We start from the raw sequence: 16,464 nt of genomic DNA, 5'->3' as shown, positions 1-16,464 counted from the left end.
GCGTAACACTCTTAACTATTTAATTAAACCCGCTACACATTGCATTGAAAGAAATTCTTTTGCACTTCTTCGAAATATAGTATCTCTGAAAACTTATCAACCAGTAAGTTAAAGTATGTCCAAGTATACGGGGTGCTAACATTTATAAAAAATTATAGAAGCAGTACGTAAATACGAAATACCAGGTATCGACATCTGGGTTTGTATCGGTCCTTTGAGTTTTAAATTTATTTCATAGGAATACTAGTAAGCAGACTTAAAAAAATACTTTTTGATATCATGAAGATTTCGATATCTTGGCCGAGATAATCTTCAGGGCATAATATTGTCACCTACAGTGACCATCCTACAAAACCAAAACTAGTGTGGAAATCATTAGCACAAAAAGAAATAACTTTATATTACGACCTGCTATATATATTGATATAAAAATACACTATATATAAATCTGCCTCTAAAGAAAATCTATTGGAATATTCCGCTCTGTTTAAAAGTATCTCACCTCAGGAGCACCATAACTGTCAGACTTCACGATTCCAGTATTTTCTTTCAGCATAGGTTCACGCAGCACAAGGCTTTTCGCTCCAGACGTTCCATACCTGTTGAGGACGTCGAAATCTCTTTTGGTTGACTGCAATGTCGAACATGACTCGTAACGGAATCGTTGTGACAGGGGGTCTCCTCCAAACACGTCTACGTAGTTTGGTGGTATCTGAAGGCTTTTACTGGCCTTTTGAATTCCATTCAAAGAAGTCCTTGATTCAAAGCAACAACAAGTGCCCAGGGAACGGTGTTGGTATACCATCCCATTTCTGTTTTTGTGAACTTTAACGGCGAGAATAACTAAAATTATGAGAAAAACGCTAGATATTGCTCCCAATGCTATAACCAAGGAAAGGCTCAGTTCAGGAAAGAACCTCGGATCTGACGATGAACCGCTGACACTGGAGAACGTTTCGCTATCGGTACCAATCACAGTTAATACTATAGTCACTGTGGCAGAGAGCGATGGAGTTCCATGATCTTTCACCATAAGCACCAGCCTTTGATTAGAGCTATCCTCCTTCAATATCCGGCGGGCTGTCCACAATTCACCAGTGTCTGTAGAAATAGTAAAAAGATTACGATGGGTGGCCTGATAAATATGATATGAGAGTCGAGCATTCTGACCAGAATCGGCATCAGTGGCCGTTACCTTGACAACCAAGCAACCCGGTTCACTGATCCTGGATATTGTTTGTCTTGCTGTTGATCCATATTTAGGTAAAGGGTGTACAATCACAGGAGCATTATCATTCTTATCCAGGATAACAACGTTCACCGTGGCATTGCCAATGAGTGCTGGCGCGCCAGAATCCCGCACTTGAACTTGGATCTGGAAGGTTTTCTGTTGCTCATGGTCATAACTTCTCCGGGCATAAATTACACCGTTCTCGGAATTAATTGACACATAAGTGGTTACTGAGGAATTCTGAACCTGAGACTCAAGGAGAGAAAAGTTCAGTCGTGCGTTTTGTTCAATATCCGCATCGAATGCTGTCACGGAAAATATGGAAGCCCCAATAACATTGTTTTCCATAACATTTGCTGTGTATACCGAGCGAGAAAACTTTGGTGCATTGTCATTTATATCCGAAACTTCCACCCGGATTGTTTTCCTGGAAGTGAGTGGAGGGTTCCCAGAATCCGTGCACATTAGGGTAATGTCGTACTTGGGAACAGTTTCGCGATCCAACAATTGCTGTACAAGTATTCTGTAATAATTATTTATAGAGGAGTCTAGCTTAAAGGGTAACTGGTTTGAAATTTGACAATGGACATGACCGTTTTGTTCCGAATCCCGGTCTCCTGCACTAAACAGCGCCACTACAGTTCCAAGTGGAGCGTTTTCGGAAATTGTGTTTGATGATGATCTTAAAGTCACTTCTGGCGCGTTATCGTTAACATCAATAACTTTAACTAATACATCACAATATTCCGGTATAGCGCCAGGACCTTTATCCATCGCCTGTATGTTAATCTCAATGGCACTGCTTTCTTCGTAGTCCAACTGCCCTTTGAGTGTGATGTCGCCGGTTTTCGGGTTCACGTCGAAAAGTTTACGGGCAGTAGCAGAAATATGGCTACTGAAGGAGTACATAATCTCCCCATTGACACCGTCATCCGGGTCAGTGGCGTTTAATCTGATAATTTGCGTCCCTTTCGGTATATTTTCCAAAAGACTGACCCTGTAAACAGATTGAGAGAAAACCGGTGCGTTGTCGTTTACATCTTTCACTACGATTATAATCTGAACTCTTCCAGCTCTCGGAGGCAAACCGCCATCCTCGGCTATCAGCATTAAATTGTGAGCTGATGTCTTCTCTCTATCCAAAGATTTCTCCAGCAGCAACACCGGCCGTGTTTGCTTGCTATTGCGCATCTGTGCGTCGAGAATGAAATATTCATTTGGCTGTAGCTTGTAGGATTGCAGGGAGTTTGTGCCAATATCTGGATCCTGAGCGGGTTCAAGAAGGAATCGCATACCCGGTGCTGCAGACTCTGAGATTTCAAGCCGAATTTGTTTTTTAGGGAAAATTGGAGTATTATCATTGACATCAATAATCTCCACTTCCACTGGGGACAGATTCAACGGATTTTCCAGCATAACATCCAACGATAAACGACAATCGGGATTCGACCCACAAAGCAGCTCCCTGTCGACAATTTTCTTTACAAATAAACTCCCATTCTCCAAATTTACGTCGAAATACTGCTTTCCAGGACCGGGCGCTACCCGCAATCTGCGAGCCGACAGCTGCTTCACATCTAAATCTAAATCGCCCGCGATATTCCCAACAAAGGCCTCCGGTTGCAGTTCTTCAGGAACAGAATAACGAATCTGCCCAGATACAATATACAACGGGGAGAAGACGCAGAACAACAATTGGCATTTTAGCAACCAATTTATTTTATATCTCATCTCCAGGAGAAGTCATTCCAATATTTTCAGGCTCTGACTGCATGCTTCATTGTCCTTTTATGAGCGTTAAATCGAACAAAAGCGATACAGATAATAGTTGTACCTCTTACCAATGCTTGAAAAATTTTATTCTAATACTCGAATATTTCCTGCAGTTTTGATACGATTTCTGCAAATGTGCCACGGAGATGTTGGCTATCCGGTTTTGCTTCTGTCTAACTGACGTGATGGCGGCCGAGCCTGAAGGGGGCTGTCCGGATCGCTGATCACTTCTCAGTTTGCGATTGGTGGAGGAGCTTATTGCTATTCGACCAATGAGGACGTTGTTTGGTTCTTAAAGCTGGATGGACTTAAAGTAGTGCTTAATCGTTGTATTTAATGTTGCACAATAAAAAATTGTTTTAACCTTGTGGAAATGTTGTGTTTGTTCTGTTTAATGTTCTGTAGGTTCAGTTCTCGGAATAGATTGTCACATTAATATATTACAGACCAGGTCTGAAGAAGTGGTGCCCGAAGGGAAAACAAATATGGAACTATAAACTTGCTTAAGCTTCGAATTGTGTTCTTCACACACGGAACCTAATTCTTTCATGACTAGTATCCAATCTTTGTTTGTTTGCCTAAGAAATCAAATTTATCTCTTGCATTCAAACAGGAATTACTGTTTGACTTTTATCGAGACTTCCTAATGATTTGAACGGATGTTTACGGGGACGACTATTGAGACTTGGGTATATAAGTCAACAAGGTATGTATGCAAGTATATGGAGATATTGGAACTGAAATCATGCTGGAAATATTCGGTCGGTCAGGAAGCATGAGTGGTATAGGAGTGTACTTCTGCGCCAACCATTAAACAAACACATTTGACTATTCGACTGCATAGCATTATCTTGTAAAGTGCCACTGTCTCTTTTCATGACATAAAAACGATTACCTACCATGTCGAGTTTTCATCAGTAATAACTCCTTAAGAGCAACCCGGAGGTTACCTCCTACAGTATAGCCACCACAGAAAGAGAGTATATTTAATTACGTAACATCTGTGGCTTTACAAGGTGATACAATCCAAATCACTGCATTTGAGCTAATAGACCTCATGCGTTCATTTTTCTCACTCTCTCAGTTGCAGTTATTGCGCAGTTCTAGAGTGACTTTGCTTGGCACATCCGGTGCAGTCCAAACATCGGGCAGTTTGAAGGCCATGCCGATGAGCCTTGCGTGCTTTTGGGATAAGTTGTTCAACTTTGGCTTCTGCAACATAAGCTGCTCGGTTTTGCAAAGATGACAATTACTTTTTTTTTTGTACCATGAATGCTACGAGTCTGTATTAAGTGTGTGTTCGAGACCCTGAACTAAATCAAAACAGAAAAATGATCTCAAACATTGCTTTCCCTGGGTACTTCACCGGCCCTTCAGAGTGTTGCGTCTGTGGATATTCGCTGATATCATATTATAGTAGCCTATTTTCAAAATTCTGCTGCAACAACTAGTGTCCACATAGAGAAAGTCCAGTGCTACATTACTTTCAAGCATGTAGCGACAAATGAAATGTACATACGACAATGACTGCGATTTGGCTATCACCAACAACTGACAGGCATGCAGACTTGCTAAACTTAATCATGGTCAAAGTGTTGGTAGCATTGTTTCCGGAAGATTTTTGGTAGTAGCTTCTAGGGCTGCTTACATGAGCATAATTAAATCTCATCACTTGTAACCTCAGCGGATCGGGGCGACAGATTTGTGATAGCACGGCAAGTATCCAAAGGTCCGTTGAGCCCGATGATTTGGAACCTGAGATATATATTACAATCTCACTACAATCACTGTTAAAATCCCAGAACATACCGTAAGTTACAAATGTGTGTGAGCATACTGTAACAAAATTGAATCCGGAAAATCAAGGAAATCATACACAGAGCACAGCAACAGGCTTAGTTGCGAACCAGAGCTATGCCAACCATCCACTACCCCACTACACTATTTCAATTTACAGGCACACGGTCCTTAATCTTCTCCATTTTGAGAAACGCAGGCGTTTTCGACTAAGGTTGGAAGAGGCGAGGATTAGAGGTGATAAGTGAAGGAGTGGGTGGTGAGGTGGAGATACGTCTCTACCAAAAGCTGTGTAGGGTGCTCCTTCCCTCCTCTAGCCTGCAGGTCAGCCGTGAGCAAGATGTAGTACCTATATAGCCTCCCACCCTCGATCGGGTGCAAGTGAAATCATGGGAACAAAGGAGGTGGATGGTTTTATGAGCAGCTAGTCCAGATCACAAGCTCTGGTTATGCGACCACTGACGCCAGGTAGACAATCTCTGAAGAGCATTGATAATGGCTGGGGTCACCCGTCTTGTAAAGACACTTTCCAGAAGGTATTAGCAAACCATTTCTATCTAAAAATACCTATAACAATCTTGGTCATGGTCACCCACATCAGATGACACGGCCCATAATACTGATGATGCTGAGGTGAACGGGGAAAGTTGAAATATTTAAGGAGAACCTAAGGGGGGACGGGAACCTGAGGGCAGTACGGGCGTGGGTGCAGATACGGTATCGATTGCAACATTTATGAGAAGTTTGGATAAGTATATAGATTGGAGGAGCATGGACGGCTATGGTCCAGGTATAGGTAGATAGGACTGGACAGAATAATAATTTGGTGCGGTATAGATGGGCCGATGGGTCTGTTTCTATACTCTATTACTCTATGCCTTGATAAACCAATTAAAGGTATGAATATTTCTGGCTGTGTGCTCTTGATTATCCCCACTCTCAGGGTAAGCAAAATCGTTCCCACACTCCTGTCTATACTGTCACACTGTCAGTCCTAATTTGGACTCTATGCTTGAAGCATTCACCTCCAGAGATCTGCTTGACCTGTTGAATTCCTCCAGCAGTTTTTTTTGGTTATGGAAATCATTTACAAAGGTCCGCTCTGTCAATACATTCATAATTTTGTATATATGAATGAGGTTCTCCATCAGTCTCAGCTTCAACAAGGGCAACATCTGTTGTCTCTCTTTATAACTGGAACTCTCCACCAAAGGCATTATATGGTGGATCTCACTTGTAGCACTTCCAGTTCAATCTCCATATTCACATCTTGTAGTAACCTTTCACAGACAAGAGAAACTCTGCAGATGCAAGAAATCCAAGCACACACACGGAATGCTGGAGGAACTCATCAGGCCAGGCAGCATGTATGGAAAAAAAGTACAATCGAGATTTCGAGCTGAGACCCTTCATTTCTCAGTCAGAAGCGTCAACTGCACTTTTTTTTCGATTGATGCTGCCTAGCCTACGGTGTTCCTCTAGCACTGTGTGTGCGTTCCTTTTTGTGACCTTAACTGTGCACCCAACTTCGTTTGGGACCTAACTAATGTTTCATCAATCCGTAGCATTACCTCCCTGATTATATTATATGCGTTAGCAAAATAGATCTCCCATCATGCTTAGCTTAATCACCATGTTTCTTTACGTGTTACCACCTTCAGGGATATTTGGATCTGTACATCAAGAGTCCCGTATTTCCAATGCTCACTGGAGTGGTAATATTCATCCAGTATGTCCGATGGTTATTTTCATCCTGGAGTGCATCACCTCACGTCAAGTCAAGCCACTTTTTATTGCCATTTCGACCATAAAAACGAGACAACATTTTTCAGGACCATGGAGCTACATGAACAATACAAAAACTACACTGGACTACGTAAAAAACAACTCAAAACTATACTAGACTACAGACCTACCCAGGATTGCATAAATTGAACAAAACAGTGCAGGCATTACAATAAATAAATTAAAGGCATCTGTTAGTCTTGCGACACCATGGATCTGCGCCTGGAAGGTCTTCACTCTCCAGGGCGCAGGCCTGGGCAAGGTTGTATGGAAGACCAGCAGTTGCCCATGCTGCAAGCCTTCCCTCTCCACGACACCAATGTTGTCCAAGAGAAGGGCATTAGGACCCATACAGCTTGGCACTAGAGTCGTCGCAGAGCAATGTGTGATTAAGTGCCTTGCTCAAGGACACAACATGTTCCCTCGGCTGGGGCTTGAACTCCGATCTTCAGGTAGCTAGTCCAATGCCTTAACCACTTGGCCACGTGCCCACACTACACTAAATAATAAACAAGACAATATGCACAGTAGAGGACAGTAGGCTGGTGTCAGTCCAAGCTCTGGGTATTGAGGAGTCTGATGACTTGGGGGAAGAAACTGTTACATAGTCTGGTCGTGTTAGCCCGAATACTTCGGTGCCTTTTGCCAGATGGCAGAAGGGGGAAGAGTTTGTATGAGGGGTGCGTGGGGTACTTCATAATGCTGTTTGCTTTACGGATGCAGCGTGTGGTGTAAATGTCTCTAATGGCGGGAAGAGAGACCCCGATGATCTTCTCAGCTGAATTCACTATCCGCTGCAGGGTCTTGCGATCCGAGATGGTGCAATTTCCGAATCAGGCAGTGATGCAGCTGCTCAGAATGCTCTCAATACAACCTCTTTAGAATGTGGTGAGGATGGGGGACGGGGACGGGGGTGGGAGATGGACTTTTCTCAGTCTTTGCAGAAAGTAGAGTATGTCACAATGGGGGCGCTGATGGCGGACCCAAATGCAAGACGCAGACACTGAAATACAAGGCACAGGACTTGACTAGAGTAGGGACGTGACAGGATACAGACAAGGAGCAGGGACAAGAATGCAGACTTGGGCTAGGAGATGGACTAGACAGCGAACCCGGACAAGGAACTAAAAACTGGGAGCCTGGGCTAGGGAAAGCTGGACTAGGACTAGAAACCATGGACTAGGAGATAAGGCTTGGACTCCGGGCCAGTGACTGGACAAGGACCCAGAACATGGGTCTTGCCTCGGGCTCGGACTCCAGAACCAGGCAAGGACATGACATGGCTTCAGGACAGGACGTGGCTGGGGTCTAGATGCCTGAGCTTGGAGAGAGGCTGTGGTCTTGGCTCTTGAGGCTTGAGGCTGGGGTCTTGAGTCTTGGGTCCTGAGGCTGGGGTCTTCAGGCTGGGGGCTACTAACTCGGAGGGTGGAGCTCGGAGACAGACCGGGAACTCTACATCAACATAGAGCCGGAACTATGCTTTGAAAAGCCGGGACTCATCTTTAACACGACACTAACAAGAGACTGGACAGTACATAGACACAGAGCGGGGACTCATCCTTAGACAAGCGGGGACTCAACTTTATCTCCACACCAAGGTGGGACAGGTCCACCTGTTGGGTAACGGCAGAAGGCTGGACTTACCCAACAAAGGCAAAGACAGAACAGGACAGGTCCCCACTCAGGGCAACGGCAGAAAGGCCTGACTTATCCCACGGAGGCAAGGACACAAGATAGATTCCCCCTGCAGGGCAACGGTAAAACGGCCTGACTTACCCTACAGAGGCAAGGACAAGAAGAGACAAACACCGAAGAACGACAAACAGTTCCATCTCTGCATCGGGGTTGCTCCGAGTCACAATTTAGCCAGCAACCTCAGCTGGCTACAGAAACAGCCGGATCCCTACCTAGCTCGGAGTGGCTGGCAGCCACTCAGCTGGCCCAGGAAACAGCCGAATCCATACACCAAAGACAGCTCCGACTACTGACAGCAAGGTTCCATGAGGGGACGGTTCCCCAAAGCGGCGTAAAGATGGCAAGTGGCCGCTCTAGCCTTCCACCGGCAGGTTGCTCCCAGAGGATCTTGACAAAACAAATCAGCAGCTCACACTCGACCCCAAGGTCACTTATATTCCAAGCCTCGAAATGGGAATCAGGTGCCTATGATTAACCCAATCAAAGGCGGGACAGCCGAAAGACCTGGAGTCCTGAGTCTACGTACTGGACCATGAACCAGAATGCGGACTTCACGGACTGGACCATGAACCAGAATGTGGACTTCACGGACTGACCATGACAGAGACGCTACTGGGCTTTCTTTGCTATGGAGCTGATGTTGAGGGACCAGGTGAGATTCTCTGCCAGGTGAACACCAAGAAATTTGGTGCTCTTAACGATCTCTAAGAAAGAGTTGTCGACGTTCAGCGGAGACTGGTCGTTCCATGCATCCACATTAAAATTTATCTTCTATTTATTTTCCTGCATATCTCCTTCTCAGCAGCAATAACGGACAAACACCATGATTCAACAGCGCATCGCACACCAAATCATGAGAAATCAAAACTTTCATTCCGAGATACATTGCAAATAAGAAGCCTTCTAACAGTTAATTGTTAAATCAAGGCGAGAAAGCTATCTTTTTTAATTAATCAACCGACAATATCTGGAATGGCATTAAATTTAGTTGATCGCAGTGAAGACTACCTGCAGATTACCCTCCAATTTACCTTCCATAATCCTTAAACACAAAATTTCATTCTCAGATGTGTTCTAAGTCAGCAGAATTCAAACCGTTAATTATTGAATCGAGGTGAGTAAGCTACATTTTCGAAATAATCAAACGATAGTACCTGGAATGGCATTAAATTTCGCTGATCCCTGTGAAGAGTGCCCCCACATTGCCTCCCAAATTTTTTCCCATGATCAGTAAAGTCCAAATACTTTGAAAATGGGAGGCAACCTTTTTTCTTTACGCACCAGTGAATATATAAATTGTGACAATGTTTAGATTGATAACTTTGCCCTTTTCCAATGTAAATTCGTCGCTTTGAAATGCTAAATATTGTCTCAACCCCCATGGATGATGTCTGTTCTGCAAAGAAATTTCCAACCATTTCTAATTCCAGTTCAGCCTTCCTTTCATCTGAACTTATTGTTTTGGTTTGGAGCCCAAAATGAGTTATTCAATCATTGGTATGCTGAAAACATAGCGGTTAGGAATTACCTGCAGGATCTTAAGTACTCAGCTATAGTGTTTTCAAATGAAATGTTCACAGAGTTCATAGAATGCATGTTCAGCAGTTTGTTTCTAACTACTTACAAGATACATCAAGTATAAAATTCAAACAATGAAAGACAGGGTTAACGTTGCTGATTATTTTGATAAAATTTAGTTGGTTGGAACTTCTCAAACAAACCACCGGGCTTCAAGTGCACTTTTTAAGCCCTGCTGACTATGCATTGGAGTGACGATTCTTTGCAAAGAGCGAAACAGTGGCATAAGAAAATAAAACAAATAGTCACACTGATTGGAAGCAGGGTGGACATCTGTATTTTGCATGTATAGTTTCACCCATGTACTGTAAACTACCCCAAATACATAGATGTGGTTAAACTAACCATAAGGCAATTTTGCTTGTTATTAGAAGTACCTCACCTCATTATTGATCTTGCAGTTGAAAGCTTCGGAGTATCTTATTTCTGGATTCTCCTTCCCTAAAGATTCCTTCTGGACATAATGCATCGCTTTAGATAGACCGCACGTTTGTGGCGCTGGGAAGTCTCTTTTCACGGACTGCAACGTTGAACACGAATCATAACGGAATCTCTGAGAAAGTGGATCACCTCCGAATACCTCAACATAGTTCGGTGTTATCTGAAGGCTTCTACTGGCTTTTTGAATACCATTCGGAGAACTCCTTGCTTTTAAACAACAGCAGATATTCTCACAAGCACATTGGCGTCGCACTCCATTTCTGTTTTCATGAACCTTAGCAGCTAAAATAACTAAAATCACAAGGAAAATTATAGATGTTGTCCCTAAAGCTATGACTAAGTAAAGGTTCGGATCAGGAGTGAAATGTGGTTCTGTAGACAAAGTATTGGCACTGGAAAACGTCTCACTCCCTGTGACAGATAACATTATAGTCACAGTGGCTGAAAGTGAGGGCTCTCCGTTATCTTTCACTACAATCACAAGCCTTTGCTTGGGAGCATCCTTGCTCTCAATACGACGGATAGTCCAAATTTCTCCGGTGTCCGCTGAAATAGTAAACAAATGTCGATGGGTCGCCTGAAATATCAGGTAAGAAAGACGGGCATTCTGACCAGCGTCGGCGTCAGTAGCAGATACCTTGGCAACGAGATATCCAGGTTCAGCAGACCTGCTTATTGTCTCCATTACTGTTGACCCATACTCGGGTAAAGGATGAACGATCACCGGAGCGTTATCATTCTGATCAAGAATAACAATATCCACTGACACGTTACTGCTGAGAGGGGAGACCCCGGAGTCCTGCACCTGAACTTGGACTTGAAAGTTTTTCAATTGTTCGTAATCAAACGACCTCTGAGCAAATATGACGCCATCCTGTGAGCCGATGGAGACATATGAGGCTAAGGATGAATTCAGGATGGTAAAGTTTAGTCGGGCATTCTGTTCTGTGTCCGGATCGAAGGCTGTCAGCGAGAATATGGAGTCCCCAATAACGTTGTTCTCCATGACATTTGCAGTGTAAAACGACTTCATAAACCTCGGAGCATTATCATTTACATCTGAGATCTCCACGCGAATCGTCTTTTTGGATGTGAGGGGAGGTTTCCCTGCATCAGAACATATTATAGTTATGTCATACCCGGATTTATTTTCGCGATCCAGTGCATGCTGTACAAGCAGTCTATAAATGCCTTTCATGGAAGAATCTAGCTTAAATGGAAGCTTGTTAGAAATGTGACAGTGTACTTGTTTATTTTGTCCAGAGTCTTTATCTTCGACGCTGAGCAGTGCTACAACCGTTCCGATCGAGGCATCTTCTGGCACTGTACTTGACGTGGATGTCAACGTCAGTTCTGGCGCATTATCATTTACGTCGATAACATCCACCAACACATCACAGTGCTGGGATAATGCTTCGGGACCATTGTCAACCGCTTGTATATTAATCTCAAAAAAATTAATTTCTTCGTAGTCCAAATAGCCTTTCAGTCTAATTTCGCCAGTTTTGGATTCCACACGAAATAATTCACGAATGTTTTCTGAATTATGACCACTGAGTGAGTATGTTATCTCGCCATTAGATCCAGCGTCCAAATCAGATGCGTTTGCTGTAATGACCAATGTTCCTATGGCAGCCGATTCCAACAGGCTGACACTATAAACCGATTGCGAAAAAACCGGAGGGTTATCGTTCGCATCCTTCACTGTTATGGTCACCTGGGCCTTGCCCGATTTCAAAGGTACTCCACCGTCTTCGGCAAACAAGGTTAACTCGTGTGTTGGTATAGTTTCTCTATCCAAAGGGCTTTGCAACACCAACACTGGTAACTTTCCCTTCCGACTGCGTGACTGTATATCAAGAACGAAGTATTCATTAGGAAGGAGATGGTATCTCTGTAAGGAGTTAGTTCCTATATCAGGATCGTGCGCGGTCTCGAGGGGGAATCTCGCTCCCGGTGCCATAATCTCTGAGATTTCCAGGCGGATCTGGCTGTTGGGGAAACTGGGAGCATTATCATTTACATCGAGAATCTCCACTTCCACCTGGTGCAGACCGAGAGGATTTGCAAGCAGGAGGTTGAATGATAAAACGCATTCGTTGCTCGGCCCGCAAAGTTGTTCCCTGTCGATTCTTTCATTCACAAATAAAACACCATTCTCCAAATTAACGTCAACATACCGCTTCCTCTGGCTGGGCGCCACTCGAAATCGACGGGTCGACAGCTGCTTTAAATCTAACCCCAAATCAGTTGCGATATTTCCAACAAAGGCGCCGACTTGCAGTTCCTCGGGAACGGAATATCGAGTCTGCCCAGAAACAAGATTCAAGCGGGTGCACAAACAGCAAAACAGTTGGTATTTCAGCAGCCAGTGTATATTATATTTCATTTCCAGGGGAAATCATTCCAATGGTTTCACCCGAGCTATATTTGTGAACAGTAACTTGATTAAAACAGAACGATTATAACGCAGAAATAATCCGTACCTCAATGTGAATTGTTCCAATATTTTCATTTAAATGTTCCCATATATTCCCCGGTCGAAAGGAACCTGTACATATCCTCCGCTGCTGCTAGCTATCTAGTTTTCAGAGCGTCTGAGCTTACATGATGGCGGCTTGGTAATGAAGGGGGCTGTGCAGATCACCAGTCACAGCTTAGCGTCTGATTGGTAGACATCGCAGCAATCATATCTGACCAATTAGAATGCAACTTATTTCTTAAAGCAAGTCGGGCATAATTTACAGAACGTCATATTTCTTGCTGCACAACTTAAATTTCTATCATCATTATCGATACTTCAAAATGGTTGCTATCTGTTAGCCTTAAATCCCGATGTTCAAGAAGAATGGTACACTCAATAATATTTTACAGATCGAATGTAAAAATAAGAAAATTTGTAATAATCGTGGTCGAATGGAACATTGCAAGTTATGATACCAACAACCCAATTACGTTAGTCTTGCATAGATTATTATTCCTTCATAATATACAGTCACGAACACCTTCCATTACTAAGTTGATCGGACTACGGACGAAGAGAAAAAACAAAGTTAATCAATTGCATGGCCAAAATACGAAAAAAAGTCGTTTCTTCTTATTTTTAAAATGGACCTGTTGAAAACAATGGCCTTTCAATCCTGAAATCTGATTAACCATTATGGTCTATTTATCTCTATTGCTCAGAATGCAGAACAGTGAGCGCTTCCGGAGTTTTCAGAAATTTCAGCACTTCCTTGTAACTGCGTTTTGTTGGAGCGAAAAATAATGTGGTTGCCTTTGTTTTAATTCGTGGTTTGTACAACGATGTCTCCTGTCAATCTTCTGCTGCCGTAGCTCATTCACTTCAAGGTTCGATGGCTGTGCGTTCGGAGATGCCCCTCTGCACACCACTGTTGTAACGCGTGGTTATTTGAGTTACCGTCGCCTTCCTGTCAGCTTGACTGGATTGGCCATTGTGCTCTGATGTCTCCCATTAACAAGGCGTTTTCGACCACACAACTGCCACAGGCTGGATGTTCTTTCTCGCATCATTCTCTGTTAACTATAGAAACGGCTGCGCATGAAACTCCCTGGAATTCAGTAATGTTTGATGTATCGTGTAATTGCAGCGAGATACGAGTATTTATAAATACAAGCTATCATGTTTAACACTCTCTCGTGAAGTAAGTGCAGATCTGTCATCATTAACAGTACCATCTGTGTACCAAATCCTATCGTCATCCAGACCATGGACGACGGTGGGCCATAACCTATAACGTTAAGGAGTGACTAGTGTTTCCTTTACGTAAGAGGCTCCAGTGGAGCTACAACTCTGGCCTTTACTCATAGCTTTGTAAATTTGCGCAGATAGATTATGTCCTTGGAAAGTGATAATTCTAACCCACCCAACTACTATCATTTCAGTCTCACCTCAAACAGCCTGGAAGTTATTGCCAGCACGGCTAAGACGAGATAAGCATAACAGCTCTCATGTATACAGTTCGACTTCAGAATAACGAAAAAGTTCAGTTATATTTTACTTGTGGCTCAAACTTGAAACAGGATGTCGAAAAATTAAAAAAGGGCCTAACACTATTTACAGCTAATTACCTGGACAACTTCATTCTCTGGAGAGGTAGCTTACTTAAGCAAATAATTTAAATGAATTTGTCAAGCTAAATGACATTGCTTAGTTATTACCCCTCGAAGTCAATGACCAACCCGATAAGGAAATGTATTTCGCTATTCTTTTCTCACTTTGGAAAGTTCTAGCAACAAAATGGCAGGCCAGGATTACCATGGGACATAGCCCATGGCAATTGAACAAACAACAAAATGCTGTAGTGGTTCAAGGGATTTATCAACGCCTTTTTCTCTACCGCATTCAATGATGCGCAAAATATTGTCCTTGTTTGTGACACATTCCTGCGAGGGTAACTACTACTATGAAAAGTAATGCTAATTGTTGAAAACTGACAATACACAGACCAAGAAGTTATCTGTGTGATTTCGCAGAACATTGAGTAGGTCTCTGCATCGCAATCATGCCATAGTACAGTACTATATGTTGAATTTTGCTGACGACCACAAATTGTTGAATTGCATTCAATATTTTTCAGATCAAGAAACTATCAGTGGCCACACTCACCAAGTCCTATACAAAACCCAGTGTTTCTCTATTAAACAATGCAATGTTTATATATTAATCAAATAATGTGGGTTGGCTACCTCCAGTACCAAAATCAACTGCTTTTCCTTGAACTGCATTAGGTTGCCTTCATTGCGTACACATACTATCATTCTGAGTCTCAGAACTTATCAGATATAATGGAACCTCTTACATGAAAGTCATATTCATGACGTGACACAGTCTAACCAAAAAGACGAATACTTTGGCTATGAAAGGAGAGCAGATGTCGGGCTTTGGTAGGTTATCGTGATTTTCTGTGGCCTTCCCTCTATGATGAAGGGGGAAAATAATATTTCGCAAGGACATTGTCCATTTTACGTGAGGAGAAAATCCATCCACGCTCATAAAACTGAATACAATTCAATCAAGGCTCGCTGCTTACTTAGAAAATCATAAAATCGTTAGAAGCTCATCTAGTTCACCACAGAGTGCAGCACAATGCCGCACAGAAGCCTCTTCAGACGCATTCTTAAAACTTACACCATGCTATTGTTCTCACAACAAAAATGAACTGGCGGAAAACAAAATTCATGACACGTTACCCTGACTTGGAAACACAGATTTCTCTCGTCAATACTGAGTAAATGATCTGGAGTTCGGGGTTCTGTCATCGGCGAGCTCTAGGGTCGATAAAGAAAATCGAAGCTCGAAGGTCGATCGAAGTCCATAAGTCGCGGGCCCGATGGTCGAAACTCTGGCTCCGCGAGTCTGCAAGTCTATTGGAAGCTAGAAATGAACTGTCCAGTGTTTGGAGTATTATCTGTGTGTAAGAGACTGTGTGGGTTGGTAGGAAAGAGGAAAACAGTCTTGCTTGATTTTGTTTTAATGGTGTTCTTCTGTTGTTGTTGCTACTTGTATCAGTCTGCTGAATATTGTGCGCATGCTCTGTTGGCGCCGGAATATGTGGCGACACTTGTGGACTCTCCTTAGCACAGTCTTAGGTTGTGTTGACTGTTAACGCGAACGCCCATTTCATTATAAGTTTCAATGTTCATGTGATAAATAAGTTAACTTGAATCTGAATCTAAATCTGAGAAGCATCGCAGCGTGATACAATAAATACTTTGCCCGTGACTACAAGAAACTGCGGAGTTGTGGACACAGCTCGGACTCCTTGTTGCCTCGTTAAAGCAACCAACATAATCAATGACCCCACACACTACGGACATTCTTCCTTCTCCAACTTGTCCACGCCCACCGAACAGAGGATACAACAGCCTGAGAGCACGAACTAGCAAGCTCAAGGACAGCTTCTATCCCACTGTTATTCCACTATCGACTAGATCCGTAGTACGATAAGATAGACACTTATCCTCACAACTTAGCTCGTTATAACCTTGCACCTTGTCTGCATGCACAACACTTCCTTTGTAACTGAAATTCTTTATCCTGCACAGTGTTTTAGTTTTACCTTGTATTACCTCAATTCATTGTTGCAATGAATTGACCTGGATGGACGGAATGCGAGGCAGCTGTTTTATGTATCTCGTTA

At 43.1% G+C, this 16,464-nt stretch overlaps 1 protein-coding gene across 1 annotated transcript in view; it reads right to left on the bottom strand.

Annotated features, from left to right (window-relative positions):
* The window catches only part of LOC140201019 (protocadherin Fat 4-like), a 54,861-nt gene that overhangs the window by 26,901 nt on the left and 11,496 nt on the right, over positions 1 to 16,464 (bottom strand). The window contains exons 4-5 of the mRNA XM_072264654.1: positions 10,242 to 12,608; positions 977 to 2,881 (exon numbers count right to left, since the gene is read on the bottom strand). Of these exons, the coding sequence (XP_072120755.1) occupies positions 977 to 2,881; positions 10,242 to 12,608 (4,272 nt within the window). The remainder of the gene's footprint in view (positions 1 to 976; positions 2,882 to 10,241; positions 12,609 to 16,464) is intronic.

This window comes from Mobula birostris, chromosome 7 (genome assembly GCF_030028105.1).
Source record: "Mobula birostris isolate sMobBir1 chromosome 7, sMobBir1.hap1, whole genome shotgun sequence".
Classification (NCBI taxonomy): Eukaryota; Metazoa; Chordata; class Chondrichthyes; order Myliobatiformes; family Myliobatidae; genus Mobula; species Mobula birostris.
This window is presented reverse-complemented; position numbering and strand designations above follow the sequence as displayed.